The 16,568-nt window shown below is 44.6% G+C and overlaps 1 protein-coding gene across 2 annotated transcripts; it reads right to left on the reverse strand.

Annotated features, from left to right (window-relative positions):
* Positions 1-24: 24 nt before the first annotated feature.
* Positions 25-13,623, reverse strand: LOC146554777 (stabilin-2-like). Of its 2 annotated transcripts, XM_085252823.1 has the most exons (28): positions 13,478-13,622; positions 12,041-12,165; positions 11,523-11,638; positions 9,629-9,714; positions 8,761-8,827; positions 8,582-8,677; positions 8,269-8,391; positions 7,919-8,115; positions 7,664-7,791; positions 7,421-7,554; positions 6,770-6,849; positions 6,414-6,563; positions 5,746-5,889; positions 5,574-5,636; positions 4,929-5,045; positions 4,797-4,850; positions 4,635-4,715; positions 3,872-4,024; positions 3,503-3,562; positions 3,305-3,406; positions 3,102-3,188; positions 2,798-2,909; positions 2,543-2,723; positions 2,346-2,439; positions 2,102-2,260; positions 1,013-1,108; positions 525-617; positions 26-450 (listed from the first exon to the last, which is right to left on the reverse strand). In XM_085252823.1, exons 1-28 carry the CDS (start codon positions 13,562-13,564, stop codon positions 295-297), a joined length of 3,141 nt encoding a protein of 1,046 aa, XP_085108949.1. In that variant the 5' UTR covers positions 13,565-13,622; the 3' UTR covers positions 26-294. The 2 variants fall into 2 exon arrangements, with proteins under 2 accessions (XP_085108950.1, XP_085108949.1); XM_085252824.1 differs by lacking the exons at positions 4,797-4,850; positions 4,929-5,045 and having other exon boundaries at positions 25-450; positions 13,478-13,623.
* Positions 13,624-16,568: the final 2,945 nt, after the last annotated feature.

The following is a 16,568-nucleotide window of genomic DNA, read 5'->3' on the forward strand; positions in this document are numbered from 1 at the left end:
ACAATCTTTGCTCAGGTTGGTATTAAAAATAGCTGCTGGTACATGAAAGACCACAGGGGAAGTCAGTCTTGTAAACTGCATGGTTATTAAAAAATGAAGCATGGTGGCACGAACCGATAACCCCCACAGTGTGAGCTTAACATTGCTAAGAGTATTCATAAATGTATAATTTTTCTGTACCCATATTTATGTGCTCTAATTGGGTTTTCATGTGGTATGAATGAATATCAGTGAATATGATACACTGTTTACAGTGGCATAATTACGGTGCCTAGTCTGCATGTGAAGCATGTGCTAAACGTGTGAGTTAGTTTGTGATATACTGCACGTTTCATTTATTGTATAATAATCAAAGTGATGACAATCTGCACATAATGCATCTGTAAAACGTGACATACTCACAGTCATCCATGTGAAGAAGTCTGAGGCCTCAGGCAGGATGCTGAGCTCCTGAAATCACCAGGAAACAAAATCAGCTGGAAGCAAAGACACGATCCTGCCGACTGAACCTGGCCATCACTCACCTGTTCAACTGTACCGTAACACACGTGTCCATTTCCAACATATCCTTCATCGCAGACACACGTCCACTGAGAGGACAGCAGGAGACAGCTGGCCTGCACACACAAACAGTTAAACAGGGACACGGTCACCGAGGGCCTAGCTTCGGTCATTTTTATCAGTACAAGACAGACATCATGCACAAGACGTCTTTTACTTTGAAAAAATTAAAGGAATTCAGTGAAGCTCTGCAGAGCCTCTGATTGGCTCTGAGGAACGATGATTGGCTGGTTTAGTTACTAGGAGTGAATCTACAGACCAGTTTGACCAGGTATGGTCAAATTGAAGATATAGTTAAAGGAGTCAAATCTGGCTTTGACACCCTGATCACAGCGCTGCAGGCAAATGACATCAAAGCAAAAGACCTGTTTTATGTTGCTGTTGGTATGACCCATAATGATTTTAGCAGAAAAGATGCTTTCAGTGGATTTGCTTGGTTTTTGCTACTCACAAAGTAGTGACAGCCTCCGTCTGCAGTCACACACTGGTTCACAGGTTCACAGTCCTGCCCGCTGCCCTGGTAACCGGCCTTACAGGTGCAGTCACTCTGAACAGGAGCAGATAACAACAGGACATTACTGCTGCGGAGACAGCTTCACTCTTTGGTGCTGGTGGACCAGATCACAAATCACTTCTGATGATACTGCCTAAAGGCGGCATGTATAATGTAAACAGAATTGATCTTAGCACAGAGCCCTGTGGAACTTCATAATTAATCTTAGTGTGTGAAGAGGACTCTCCATTTACATGAACAAACTGGAGTCTATCAGAGAGGTATGATACGAACCACTGCAGCACCGTACCTGTAACACCTACAGCATGCTCTAGTCGCTCTAATAGAATATTATGATCAACAGTATTGAACACTCCATTGAGGTCTAGCAGGACAAAATTCCAGTCTGAAGTGGGCACCCCACTTTTTTCTGAGGAACCATGAACCATGGGCTCAGAATTAGAGGTGCCAGATCTTTACAGAAGATAAGATAAGATAAGATAACCTTTATTAGTCCCACACGTGGGAAATTTGTTTTGTCACAGCAGGAAGTGGACAGTGCAAAAGTTATGACGCAAAAATTAGAAGGCAAATAAAGCTGACAGAACCACATCATCTACAAAAGGAAGCAGCAAGATCCTGAGACTAACAAACTGCCACGTGGCAAACATTAACTGAATAAATAGTTCCATTTATTGAAACTGCAAAATTGGGTGCTTTTGACTGGGGGGTTCCCAAAAACAATGATGTGACATCATTAAGAACAAACTGACCGACAACGTGTTAAAAAACTGAGATAAAAGAAATATTCCCCCCGAGGTCCGCACGGCCCCAGTTTAAATAGGCCAGTGTAAGTTTGAATAATCAACCACATTTCAGGATTCACATTTTCTGGCCCTCTCATGTTTTAATAATACTGCACTCCTTACTGCCACCCTAAGGACGGACTGAAGTGGTGCATTCCCAGGGTAAGAGCACATTAATGAGATAAACCATCCGTCAGTGACATCTCCACATTCACGTCTCAGCTGATATCAGTGTCCTTACCTGTCCGGGTCCCACATAGACACAGGTGGCGTTGGGGTGGCAGCCGCCTCTGTCAGGACTGTTGCAGTTGTTGATTGGTTGACACTCATCCCCATCCTCCCTCCATCCAGTCAGACACTGACAGACGTGAGTCCCAGGGCCTGTCTTTATACATTTAGCCTGCAAGGGGCAGAATGCAGCACGGGCAGCAGTGAGGAAACAGACTGCGTTTTTTACAGTTACACTATAAAAACTGGAGACTTACGTTCAGGCTGCAGCCACCTCGGTGGGGTGGAGCACACGGGTCAGATGCCACACAGGTGATCCCATCACCTTGGAAACCAGTTTTACAAATACACCTAAAATAAGACACAGTACAGAATAATGTGTGGTACGAGATAACTGTTCACTACAGACGTCTGACTCAGGGTTAAAGCTCAGACTCCATCCAGGTAAACTCACTTGACTGTTCCCTGGCTGAAGTCACAGTCAGCATGTGCGTGGCAAAACTGAGCCTGAGCGCCGCAGGCGGCCGTCTGTCGATCACACAAAGGACCGGTGTAACCCTGCTGACACGAGTCCACTTTACACCGACCGTCTGAATCCGGACGGTTATCACACTGCCCGTGGATACAGGGGCAGGCTGAGGATAGACAAGTACATCATCTTTACATCATGTCTGCCTGTGTGACGTCACAAAGTATGAGTCAGACTTACTTCTGTCACAGTTTGGTCCATATTTGTTGGAGGAGGAACAGTACTGACAGCGTGAGCCGCTGAAGTTCGGTTCACAGCTGCATGTTCCATTTCTTGAAACCCCCTCCGAACACTGAAAAGCACAAAACACACTTTAGGTTCCTCCTCCATAAACCAAACACCTCACTTTCCCTGCAAACACTGAAACATTTCAGTTTTCTTCCGTCACCGCTGGACTGCAAACAGGAAAAAGTCTGTTCAAAGAACAGAAAGCACTAAAGCTTCTTCCAAATAAAGTAATTAAGGAATTATGGGAATGTCTGACCTGCCCGTGTCCAGAGCAGGGCGTCTGGTATCCACCTGGACATGGTCTGCAGTCTGGACCGTAGAAACCTTTACAGCACGCTGGAATCTGAACGGATATACACGAGGTTATTCTGACGGCCTCTACAAAGTTACATCTTCTAGGCTTCAGTGTCTTTCTGTTCCAACATGAAGTAAACTGCCCGATTTTACTAAAGTGTGTACCGTGACCGTTGAGTTGCAGTGTGCAGAGCAGCCTTTCACTGGGACTTTAACAGATGGGTTGCCCTTGGTGAAAATATAAGAACATCCAAATGTGGAAGAGCCCTGGATAAAGACAGCATAATCATATTTTAAATCAGCTCAAAGTAAGAAAGGGAAGTGAATAAATATCCAGATGCTTCACAGTGAGTTCAGTCTTACTGTAAAAACTCCAGAAGAGCATTGGGTCATTATTAGCTTTGAACACGCGACACATTCACCCTGAAAAACACATGAGTTGATCAAATATCTCAAACACACTCAAAGGGCTTCAGTGTTTTAGGGCGGGCTCAAAGGTGAAGGGGCAGAATCTCGCAGTGTCCTCGTGTTTCTGTTCCTGGGATAAAGTCACCTCACTGATCAAATACATTTACTCATCCAATGGAGGCAGAGTCCAACAGTGTAGCATGGTGTGATGATCCAACTATGTGAGCTCCATGAGCTCAGTGCCTTTTGTTTTCACACTGAGCCTCATACGCTGCACATATACATTTAGGGTCAATCGATCATGTCATTAGACGTTAAACTCACCATGATGATTTTAGTCTCTGTGATGTCACATCTACTGGGCAACACAGGTTCGATGGAGGGCGGAGTCAAAACTCCATCCATCACATAAAGACGTCCATTTTTTGCCTCCACAGCTGCCTCCAACACGGCTGCACCATTAACCAAGATCTGGCCCTGAAACAGTGAAACGACGACCGGACAGAAATCCTGAGCTCATGTGAAAGTGTGGAAAACAGTCTTACTAAAATGCGGATAATAGGAGTGAATTCAACTTTTCTTTAGATGATGAAGGTTTGACACAGAAACCAGGAGCTGATGTTCAGTCAGCTTTAAGTCACACGGCTGTATTCCTTACAGGATCCATGGTGAATATTTACTGATTACACTCATTTCTCCAGAAAATGATTACAGAAATAAAAACGCTGCACTTTTAGGGATTTTTGTTATCTGGATTGTATTTTAAACTCTATTAATAATATTAATAAACTCTATTAATGTCAAGATTTCAAATGTTCAAGTTGAAAGTGAAATAAATTTCAGCAATATTTAAAAAGATCTGCAAGCTTATTAAAGAGACTAAATCTGCATGAACAGCACTAACACACACACACAGAAAGGATATTGGAACAATAATGTCAGTATTATAGCATACTTAGAACCAAACACTTTCCACCCTCCTTTGTTATTTTATAAGATTCATGATATTATTTAAGTATTCAACAGTGACTGTGACAGAGATTTGGGGTGATGTTGGGGGTTACAGATGGTGGAAATCCACACTTACATTTTCCATCACGGTGATTGTCAGAACCTGATTGGCCATTGTCACGTATCTTGGGGTTGACACAGCATTGTAGATCTCCAGCTGCATAACAGGGAGATAAAAAAAAACTGTCAGAGGGAACAAACGTGAATTATTAACGAGTCAGCGGACTGTCGCTCTCACCGCAGTGGCCGGAATAATGTGGTTCCTGAGAAACTCCAGCAGTTTGCTGTGACCCTGAGGATTCAGAACCAATCGTCTGGTGAATTATTCATGACAGACTACAAATTTGTCAGTTTTTGTGTTCATCCTTACGTCAGGGCTCATGAGATACTTCAGGTGTTCTTCTATCATTGCATCAAATGCTGCAGTGGTGGGTGCAAGCACAGTGATTGGTCCCGGCTGGTCCAGCAAAGATGCCAGAGGAGTTTTCTGCCGTGAGCACAAATTGTCCAGTTTGATCAATTTAGAAACTTAAGAACCAGGTCCTCATGCACCCGAATGTGTTACTAAGATAAATGCTCATGCACCGTGTTTGAGGTGGGATTCAGGCAACTCTCGGTCCTGACTCTGCTAATATTTACACATTTCTTCCTGCAGCATGAACATCAGAGACGTCTAATCCTGCAGGACCACAAATCAGTGCAATATTTCCTATTTAATCTGTGTTCAGAACCTAAAACTGATCATAGAAATATCACACTCCAAACATCTTCTGTGTCAGTGTTGACACAAAGCCCTGATCCAGTGTAATAATGTAATGATCCCATCCTCTGGTGGGCAGGAATGTGACTGGGACATTGGGACATGCAATAAAATGTCTTCCAGTGTTCAACTTGTTATTGACTCAATACAGGAAGTTACAGGATGTGATTAACTTCTAAACTGAGAATAAAAAAGTTGGCGTCTGCATGTATTCATGGCCTGATGTTCCTGCTATTGAAGAAAAGAAGTCTATACCTGTAATAAACTGGTGAAAGTCTGAAACTTGCCGTAGTCAGAAACGATCTTCATCAGGTTCTCCTGTGGAACAACAAAGTGTTCATGTAATGAGATGAATGGAGACATAATGAACAGGTTTATCTTTGCTGAGCACATTTACACCCAAACTAAAATCTTTCAGTCTTGCCACCTCAGTGTTGCTTTCTACGATGGGAGGCACGCTTTCCATCAGCCTATTGATGATATGGATGATCCCATTAGATGCAACAACATTAGACTGGATGATTACACCTTTCTTCCTGCCGCCATGGATACGGATTTTGGTTTGAGCGTCCTGGAATGAAACCAGAGGAAGATCTGACAATACAAAATTCTATCAAAGCCATTGGAGGCTTACCACTTTAACATTTGGAAGTGTGAAGACCGTAACAGTTTCACATGTTATCAAAAGTCTCTGAAGTACTTAAGACTGGACTTGGTGTCCACTGTGTGCATCACTTATTTGATTATAAATCTTAATTCATTCTTACAATAAACAGATGTAAGCCAAGTCTGTGAATGCTCTATTTATTGTCATCTTTATTGTGTTTCCAAGGGTTTAAAAACAGGATTCAGTCAAGTTATTTGTTTAATTGCTTAGGGAAAGGGTCTGAGTTTGGGTCTCGGTCAGGTTCTAGTTCGGGTTCTGGGTTAGCATTTTGCTTTGGGTTGGTTTGTTTCTTATGTGAAAAAACAAGTCATCACTCACTTTCCTCAAATTGTTTCAAATCTTTTTTATATTTCCTAATTTTTTTGCTTCGTGCCCTGACATGTTTACACTTCATGTTGTATCAATCTGCTGGTGATGAAGCCTCTCACCCCCTCTGATGTGTCCGTCTCTGCTGATTTTCCCGTCAGTGTGTAGAAGACATCAGTTTTCTTCAGTGTGTCAAACTGCATCATCCCAGCGACCAGATGCATCTTACACAGGTATGTAGCTTTGGACCTGTCCGCTATCAGAGTCCTCACCTAGTAAGAGGAGTAAAGGCAGATGTTTGAATCCTGACTGAACCCGTTTTGATTGAATTGTGTTTTTTCCTCTGGAGCTCAAAGAACGATGAGCTCCCAAAACAAAGCCAGGGTGTGAAAGAAACATAAAAGTGGCTCTAAAGTTAAAAGGAAGCTAAAACTAGCTGCTGATAAAAGTGGATCAGTTTATTTGAAGGGATTCGTACCGGCGTTCCCTTGAAGCCTTTATTTATCGGGATGAAAACGGTGAACGGACCCAAATTCTGCAGCGGCCACGACAAAGATCCTGCAAAACACACACAAACACAATCATCAACATTAGTTCTTTTCATGTGAGACGACTTCATTGACCATCTGTAAAATGTCTCACTACACAGATCGCATCTGAATACCTCCAAAAAACAAGTTGTGCATCAGCTGACGACTTGTCATTGCCAATAAAGCGGAGCAGTAATTGAGCATCGCTCCTATGTTTTACCATGGGATACGTCGGTTATGTCATGTGTTCTGGAGAATAAACAGAGCAGGATCGAACAGGAAGGCTACTTTAGGGGCGACCGTGCAGAACCCAGATTAAACATTTTAAAACTCACTTATAAAAAAAAGTCCTGGATGTGGTAAATAAAAGTGCTTAAAGGAGAAACTTGAAATAATTTTTCTGGATCAGTTTAATTTTTATGAATGCTAGTTTATTTACTGAGTTTTATTTAATATATCTGTCACTGGGCAGGTCACACCAGAACACCGTAGGCCAGAGGGAAAAGCTTACATGTGTCCCTGCACAGAGAGCTAAAGCTGAGGAAGTGAAAGTTTTCTGCTTTTTATGGACCAAATCACCTCAAACTGAATCCACATACCAAACAGAGTGATGGCATTGCTCAGCTGACCCGTCCACTGGCCTCCTGGTTCTGTGTTCAGGTCATTCAGACGCTCCATGATGTTCCCAATGCAGACTTTACCATTACCAATGTAGCCCTGGAGACAGGCGCACCTGAGGGACAGAGCAGCAAGTGACGGCTCAGTTCTGCAGCTCTGCTACTTGCTGCCTGCAGATTCAGGTATTGGTCCATGCAGACATTCAGTAAAGTAAAGTGACTGACTCAACTTGTCCAGGTCCCACGGTGCTGCAGTTGGCGTTCCGGTGGCAGGAATCAGGTGTGCAGGAGTTCTTTAGGCTGCAGCCACCGCCCGACAGAGTGTCAAACCCAGAGAGGCACTCACAGTGGGACTGAACAGAGCACAGAGCACAGCAGATTCAGAGGTCACTGACAAGGTCATCTGACAGCAAGCCGCTGCCCCCTGTGGGCCACAGCTCGTTACACACATGATGTGAAAGGTCAGCCAAAATGTTTTACCCTGCCCGGTCCATCGTACACACAGCGGGCAGACTCAGCGGCGCAGCCGCCACGATCGGTCTGACACGGGTCAATGGCCATGCAGACCCGCCCGTCCCCGCTGTAGCCCTCATTGCAGGTACACAGGTGCTGGTTTGGTCCAGTGTGGACACAGGAGGCCTGAGCGTGACACACCCGCTGCAGACACGGATTTATGGCTGAGAAAGACAAAGTGACAAAGTGAGAAAGACAAAGCTGGAGCACACAGAGACTCAAAGACTGTGACATTTACACTGACCACAGACGGGAGAGAGAACTAGAGGTGTGAGAGAGAGAGAGAGAGAGCACCAAGGGGGTACATATAAGCTCACATAAACACTTGGCTCCTGCTCTCTGGTAGCCGGGTAGACACTGGCACACTAACTGCCCCGTCAGAGCTTCTTCAATACAGCGAGAGTTCTGCTGACAGCTGAGAGCTGCACACTCTGGTAACTCTGAAACACAATACAGGTGTTAGCACAGGTGACAGGGTGCAGGCAAATGCAGAAACTGTATAGGTAACAGGAAACAGGAAAAGATAAGCTGACATGTTACCAAATCAGGAGAAGGACCAGACAACACAGCGGGACACCTGCTGCAGGTGGAGTTACCTGTGAATGTAAAGGTACCAGCAGGAGGACTGACCTTGGTCACAGTTGGGACCCGTGTATCCAGAGAAACAGGTGCATCGGCCGTCGCCCACTATTCCAGAAGCACAGAGGCCGTGGACACAGGAGCAGACTGCAAACAGTGTAAACAGAATTACGGTGGGTCAGAGGTTCCTGAGAACTCAGTGCATCTGTCACAGCTGGAGATGATGTTACCTGAGCTACAGGTGGGGCTGTACCGTCCAGGTGCACAGTCCTCACAGGCAGTTCCTGCAAAGCCCTCCTGCACACACACACACACACACACACACACACACACACACACACACACACACACAATTAAAAACAATGATAAACAGGATGTGACATCATGGGTAAACTTTAAGAGAGCCGTGGTTCTGGCCTGTAGAGAGACAGATTTGTAATGCAAACAGTTTGCTGCTGGGTCCTGTTACAGGAACCTGTATACCGATGTATTTTTCAAAGGTGGAGGGGTTCTGCTTTTACGGTCATTAATTATTTAAACCTTTCAGCCAACCACCGATGCAACACACACATTTATGGGGTTTGATTATTCACAGGGTTCTTGGGTTCCTGTAACAGTCTGAGATCTAAGGTTCTAAAGGGCTCTAGAATCTAGAAGCTCTGAGGTCATTTACTGTTGGTTCTGTGGACAGTGAGTGTTGTTCAAGGTTCTAATATTATGCCTTCTTTATGACAATAAACCCAGATATATGATTACGTCCTAAATATACATTTATATGGACACAAACTCACGCGAAGACTGCAGATTACAGTGATTGTGTCAGTCTGCTTTCACGTTATTGTAGTTTGTTTTATTTTTTGGTTTGTCTGTGTTCCAATCAGCTTTGCTTTCTCACTCCAATTTACCTGCAAATCAGCTGATTTTTGTCACCAGGTGTGTGACGTGATGTGAGAGCAGGTGTGTGAGGTGACACTGTCTTTCATTGTTCTTGTAACAGCGAAAATAAACATCTATTCTATGAGAGCAGGTGTGTGAGAGCAGGAGTGTGATGTACAGTTAGAGCAGGTGTGTAAGGTGAGAACAGGTGTGTGAGGTCACCTGGCAGCTGCAGGTCCCATTCCCTCCCAGTCCAGCGGAGCAGATGCCTCTGCCGCTGCAGGGTCTGGCGGCCTGGTCAGGACACTCTGAAAGAGAACGGGCACATGGTGTGAACAGGAAGCTGACGCTTCATGATTGTGGAGCGCTGCTGTTGTGTTTTCTATGAGGAAACAGACCCCCCCCCCACACACACACACACACACACACACACACACACTTCCTGCCATCCTCCTTCATGTCATCACATCACCATCATCTGTTTCCCTTCCCCTCTTCCGCTCACAGAACAAATAACCACCACAGCATCACAGGATAGCATCGCAGGAAGCACGGATACCAGGATCGTTCATTCCTGGGTGTTTTTTTTCCTCTTTGAAAGTTATGAAGAAATCCTTCTTATATTTTTAAGTATTTGAACATGTGCCTGTATTATTTTATTATTACTTTGATGCTAAGTCAGTTTATGGCAGCGTCACTTAGGACCGGAAGGTCGGAGCTGGACCAGAGAAATGATCAACAGTTCATAATGAAAATAACTTCTGTTTGATACCAAACATTTGAAAGTGAACATAGTTTTAAAAAAAATCTGTTTTCACATGACTGCACAGCGATGACCATCAAATATATACTGGTTCTCATACTCAGGAGACATTTTACTTGTTATAATTAAGTATTTTTTATGATATTACTCATACTTTCACATGAGTATCAGGACTTTTACTTTTAAAGGTACTTTTACGTAACAACGACTTCCTCCACTTGTTGGAGGATTGCTTTGGGGTTTTCTGTGAAAACTTTGTAAGAGTTTCAGTGATTTTTTTTTCTTTTTTGCGTTTCTAGTGGCAGAGTCTTCAGTGAAGGTGGAGCTGGGGGTGGATGGAGGACAAGCAAAGTCCTAGAAGACCCAGGTTCAGGTGTGTCAGCTCTCAGGAGCAGAAAAAACTGAGCATTACTTTTCTGCTTTGAACAGATAAAGCAGGCATGAGACGCATGGGGGGGGGGGGGGGGGGGGGGTGTCCACTGAGTAAGCAGATTCCAGTCCTGCTGACAGCGTCTGACCAGAGGAAATGGGGAGGAAGTTTCTGGTTCCTGCAGGACGATCTGGTTCCTACAGAACTGAAAATGTGACACAAGTCACCTGGAAGCCAGAGCTCAGTTTCTTTAGACCACCGAGAAGTCTTGTAGTGAATTTCTGGACAGACCGAGTGTGCTGCTGCTAGCATGCTATGACCAATGAGTGAATACAAAAATTATCACAGTCACAAATTTACATTTTAAACTTCTTTAAATTTAAACGTATTGAATTAAATGTAGCACATGGACCAAAGCGCCCGTCCACCCTCACATCACCCTTACAGAAGCTGCTCGGCTGTGAAGTCTCTGTGCTGATGTTAACGCTGGAGGAGGTTTGAAGCTCAGCAGCTCCTGAGTCAGCAGGACTTTTACACTCACAACTTTTACGCACTCGATGGCACCGCTCTGTAACTTCGCATGCTCCTTTACTTCTTGTCTGAGCCGCTGAGGCGCCTGAAAGCTGAAGAAAGTTCACAGCCTGCCTCACAGCAACATCCACACCTGCTCTCTCTCACACATTTGTAAAGGCAGACTGCGTTGCGGTGCTGGACTTTACACACCTGTGGTAACAGGATCATTTTTCCATTCTTTAATACAATAGACTCCCCACTACAAATGTTAGGCCTGTTATTTTGCAGCCTTTTAACATTATATGTGGTAAACGGACTGATTCTTGTACAGCACCTTTCTACTATGAGCACTCAAATCACTTTATACAACATGCTTCTCACACATTCATACAGCCTCTTTTGAATATAACATAATGATTAAATAAAAGCTTTTTGGCTCTTTGAGGACGAGCTGGTGTGTCGGTACTGACCGATGCAGTCGGGGCCCCAGTAACCTGGACAGCAGCTCTTTATTTCCACCTCCTTGTAGCACTCGAAGGAGCAGCCACTGAGGGGCAGCTTCATGCTGGGAGTGTTGATGTAGTACCTGCAGAACAGACAGACAGACTGGAGGTAAAGTGGCTGCTGATGTTGGGATCCAGGACAGCAAGGCTCTCTCCTCTTAGAGGTGGAGGTGGGTGAGGGAGGGGAGGGGTCCTTATATAGCCTGATTCAGACGGAGAGGCTGCTCTGTGGCTCAGTGTGATACGCAGAAGGACTGTTTTGAACCCTGACTCGACAGCAGAACTGTTAACTGTAAATTCAATAGAAAATTATTAAAGAGGTGATGTGGAGATCTTTTAAAGTTTCTTGTGTGAGTTGTGATGTTTGATGTGAAATTGTGGAGGTATTTGAATTTGTGCAAAGAAGCTAATCACAGTTTATTGTTTCAACCATCAGTTGAACCACAATAAGGACTTTGAGTGGACCTGTGCTATGTGGTGCTCACTTGCAGTCCTGGGCGTTGGATCTGGGCGTGGGTTTGAATCCTGATGGGCATGGGATCAGCTGGCTGATGGTGCAGGAGTGGCACATCGTGCGAGTGCGGAGCACTGTCGAGTTGGAGCAAAAGTTCTGAAAAAAAAAGAAAAGAAAAGTGTCTTTCATCAATGTCTACGCTGTGTGAGTGAAACTGTGCTGGCAGTGTGTGGCTGCAGCTCTTAGCAGGACGATTTCCAACCAATCAGGAGCTCAGTGCTCCACACACTGTCAGCGTGCAGGTAAACTAGAAGGTAGCAGTGTGGAAAAGTTCAACTCATCACTTTGTAAAACTATTAAACCTCCTCCTCTGGACCTGAAAACCAAAGACTGCTGCTGGTGGCTCGACTGGAACAGGAAGTAAGTGTAATAACTGTAATAGCAGCTGTGGTTATCTGCTCCATCAGCTCCACCCAGGAAACGGTCAAAGGAGGCAAACAGGACACGGAGTTCCTGGGCCGATGATGACTTCCTGTTACAGCCTGCAGGTTCAGATGGGAATCAGCTGCTGACAGATAAACTGGTTCCTTTTTGCCTTTGCTCGGTGACAGTTGCTTGTCAGCGGGCTCTGGCTGTTGAGATAACCTCTGATGTGATTCCCGCTCAGTTTCCAGTATCAGCTTATCTAAACACGCGGCTTCCACTAATCGATCCGCTCTGTGTCATCTCTATAAGTCGCCAACTTCACTGAAGTTCAACAGTCATCGCATTGCTGCACAGCTATTCCTGTGTGGGCGGAGCTTTAGTCTTTGGCATGTGCGGCTTCTTCCTGCAGTCTCTGCTGTGTTTCTTTGTTTGCAGCTCTGCAGACCTGAGCAGGCTGCTGCAGGTACCTCATACTCCAGCTGTTGGCTGCACCAGCACATATCAGACTGAAGATCTGTTTATACAGAGCACATAATACTACACAGTACTGCCTGTAACCATGGCAACATTCTGCTTGAGTACCCCACACTAGTTATTTCTCACATTGTTTATGTGAATGTAAAGCTTCTTGAATGAGGGTTGGGGCTATTCCCACTGCGTCCACACTCTCAGGTGACTCCCCCTCCCCAGAAAGTGAACGTCAGAGCAAATGATGTGAGCAGTGCTTCAGTCTGCAGCTCATAATATTTCAGTCAGAGAACACATCGCTATGTAAGATATCAGAAAACCAGAAGTTATCACAGATGAAGCTTCAAACAGGACAGCACAACTAAAATAAATGGAGCTCTTTCTGAGCTGATGTGAGGAAGGGCTCTCAGATTCATCTACTCAAAGTTTCACAGAGACGCTGACGCACGACAACCAGTGTCCAAACTTTTACATCCTGAAGCTCATGTAGATTTTTACATCTGAACCGCCGAGTTCAGTTTTTGAGTTTGAAGCTGAACGAACTCCATGAATAAAAACAGGCGGACGAGCTTACCTGTGCAGCAGCTGACATCTTCAGCTCACTCATCATCATCATCATCAGAGAGACACACAGCAGCCGGACGCTCTGCAGGACCTCCATCTCTTCTGCCCTCCAACTTATCCCCGCCAACTCTTTTCAGCTCCTGCGCCTCTGAGCCGCCTCCTCCTCCTTTATCATCCCTCATGTGTTTCCTGAAAAACCAAACTCAAAGGAAACTGCCGAGTCCGAGGTACACACTGACCCATACATGCACACACACACACACACACACACACACACACACACACACACACACACACACACACACACACACACAAAATCAACACTCTGTGTGTCTGTGTTTCAGACCTTAAAAACAGAGACAGACACACACACACACACACACACACATACACAGAGACACACAGATACACTCCCACATACACAAACACATATACAGAAACACACTCACACACAAACACACCGGCGCACGCACACACACACACACATACACAGTTCAGTTGGTCTCAGGTTGCCATAATCGTCACTCCTGCGTTGACCTCACACCGACGGCAGTGCCGCGGTCGACATGCTCGCTATAAAGTTTCTGTGTGTATGAATGTGTGAATGTGAACACGCAGGAATGCAGATGTTTGATTTCTGAGGAGAAGCTGAGGGCAGCAGATGATCACACACAGGAGCCTGGGTGTGACCCCTGACCCTGTGGGCCCCTGGATCTGTGCCTGGCATACCCTGTTCAGTAATGTGCAGTAAGAATGGCAGGAAATCCTGGAGTGTAAATAAGAACATGTTTTCACTTTTTCCCCAAATCTTTCTGCCTCATCATCACACACTGCTGATAACACACACTCCTGTCTTTGTGAGGACCCTCTCTGACTCAGCAACATGCAACGAGACCGCGGCCTCAACCCAAACCTGAACCCTGCAACTATGCCTGAAGGTTTGAAGGCCTGAATATAAGAATAATGAATAAGTACAAAGTTTAAATAGTTTATCTGAGGTACACACGATCAGTCCTTGCTGTGCTACTCGAACAAAATGAACTCCATGTTGGATTCAGTCAGAACTGAAATTGGTCAGGAGAAAGTTCACTGAGCTCAGAGATCAGCTGAGCAGGACGATCATTTTTTTGATGTTACAGACGTTACACCCCTCATTTACACTCTGGGAATGCACAGATCCTAAAACTCAGGGCACTGTGGTGTCTGTCTGTTGCAGAGTCCAGCCTTACTGCATCCATGTGCTGATGATCAATGCACTGATTAACTGATCGTCATCGTCGGTCTGAGCTCCTCTACCAAAGGACACATTTTAGCAGTTTGAAGGTGTGGTCCATTCAGGCGTTTATGTTACAGTAAATTATTTACAGGGTTAGACTGATCAAAAAAATAAAAAACTACATTCCAAGAGCTACATCTCAGACTCTACAGGCTTCAGTTAGCAGGTTAAAGGTTAGAGTTCATGACAGCATGGTTAGAAAAAGGCAGAACAGGAATGGCTGTTCAGAGGGGCTGGAGGAGAAAGCCTCTTCTCAGTAAGAGGACATAACAGCAGGGATCGGGTTTGTAAAGCTGCATCTGAACAAAGACTTCAGGAACAACATCCTTTGACAGATGAGACCAAATGTAGATGTTTGTCCATCACGCACAGCAAACAGCTTGGATCAAGTGTCAGCACGGTGGAGAAGGGATGATGATCTAAGTGCACCTTGAACTTCTTTTGTGGTTCTTCAGTGTGAGGCCATCTGTCCCACAGATAAAGTTGGGACCAACCTGGGTCATCAGCAGGACAAAGATCCAAGCACAGCAGCAAATTTGCAACTGAACGGCTGAAACAGAAAAGAATCGAGCTGCTGCAGAGCTCAGAGAGCTGTGCACAGTTCAGATCAGTTTGAATGTTTCTCAAATTGTTTCTACGGTCTGATGTTTCATCAGCTGTTCTTTTGTTCCTGCTGTTTAAACTGTCAAATGAAAGAAGTGATGGATGCGTTCATCACCAACTGACAGACAGGATACTTTCTCCTAACTTTATTTAAACACATCCATGTGAACAAAGCTGTGCAGGCTTAATATGTTTTATATGCTTGTTATATTTACATCTTTCTGATGTCTTTAATCATTCTTTTATTCAAAAATCAAAAAGAAGACTCTTCTTGGGTGAGGTGGAGGCAGAATAGGCAGGGCCTTCTGTGATCAGATGTAATGAAGTACTTTTACTCTACATCATCAGCTGCCTGTACAGCTATACTGCTGTACTTCCAGCTGGAATGTAGTATTTCCTGTTTCTGGATTATTCACAAGGTTTCCTTCTTTCAGGATGCCTTTTTGGGAATGTTTCTGGAATATCTTGTGAGGAGTTTTATGGTTTGTTAAAGACAAACTGAACCAAATCTCCTCTAACATTTTCTCTACCAGGCATTTTATTTTTTATTAGTCAAAGTATAATAAACCGTATTTGTGTGGAACCTTTAAACAGACTCACAGCTTTTTGTTCTGTTGTTTTCATGTTTTTGTTAATAAAGTTTGCCAACAGAAATTGAACAAGGAACTCTTCACGTCCACATTTACGGGATCATTTCACCTTCTGATGTCAGTTTGATTCTTTTTGGACAGAAATTATAAAAATATGATTCCATACCAAATAATCAACTTTTAAAAATTATTTACACATAAATATCTTTATTTTAAAATATGAAATCAGTCTGTGGGCTGCAGAACTGGTGAGACTGATCAGGAGTCCATCTGGTGTGCTTCAGTCATTTAGATCTTCAGATTGAGTGTGCAGCAGCACTGATCCTCCTCCTGGTGGCACTCTGAATGCTTCAGAAACATCACGTTGGAGAAGTCTGTCCAGTCTGAAACATTTAAACGTTCAGGCAGTAAAGTCCTGTCCTGGGTCTGCTGCTCACAGGTGAACATGAAACAGCTCACACAGGAGGCATGCAGGAGGCTGTCACGTGGCTCACCTGGATCTTTCCACATGGAGCAGCAGCTCCGCTCTGAGCTCCTCGCCACATCGACAGGTAAACTTAAGGCTTCACCTTCACTGCTCGGCCCTCAGGCAGCTGCTCACCCATTTCTTCTGTGACTCTTCTGCAGGTTTA

Source organism: Mchenga conophoros, linkage group LG17, assembly GCF_057382185.1.
Source record: "Mchenga conophoros isolate Kocher_MC1m ecotype Shallow Benthic linkage group LG17, M_conophoros_male_GT1.1, whole genome shotgun sequence".
Lineage (NCBI taxonomy): Eukaryota > Metazoa > Chordata > Actinopteri > Cichliformes > Cichlidae > Mchenga > Mchenga conophoros.

Bases quoted from the DNA above. Each gene is read 5' to 3' on its own strand.
- LOC146554777 (XM_085252823.1), bottom strand. From the start codon at position 13,564: ATGGAGGTCCTGCAGAGCGTCCGGCTGCTGTGTGTCTCTCTGATGATG. The intron at 8,116-8,268 runs GTGAGCTTATAT...TGTCTTTCTCAG, and splicing joins AGCAGGAGCCAAGTGTTTAT to CCATAAATCCGTGTCTGCAG. The intron at 6,850-7,420 runs GTATGTGGATTC...TGTGTTTTGCAG, and splicing joins CAATGCCATCACTCTGTTTG to GATCTTTGTCGTGGCCGCTG.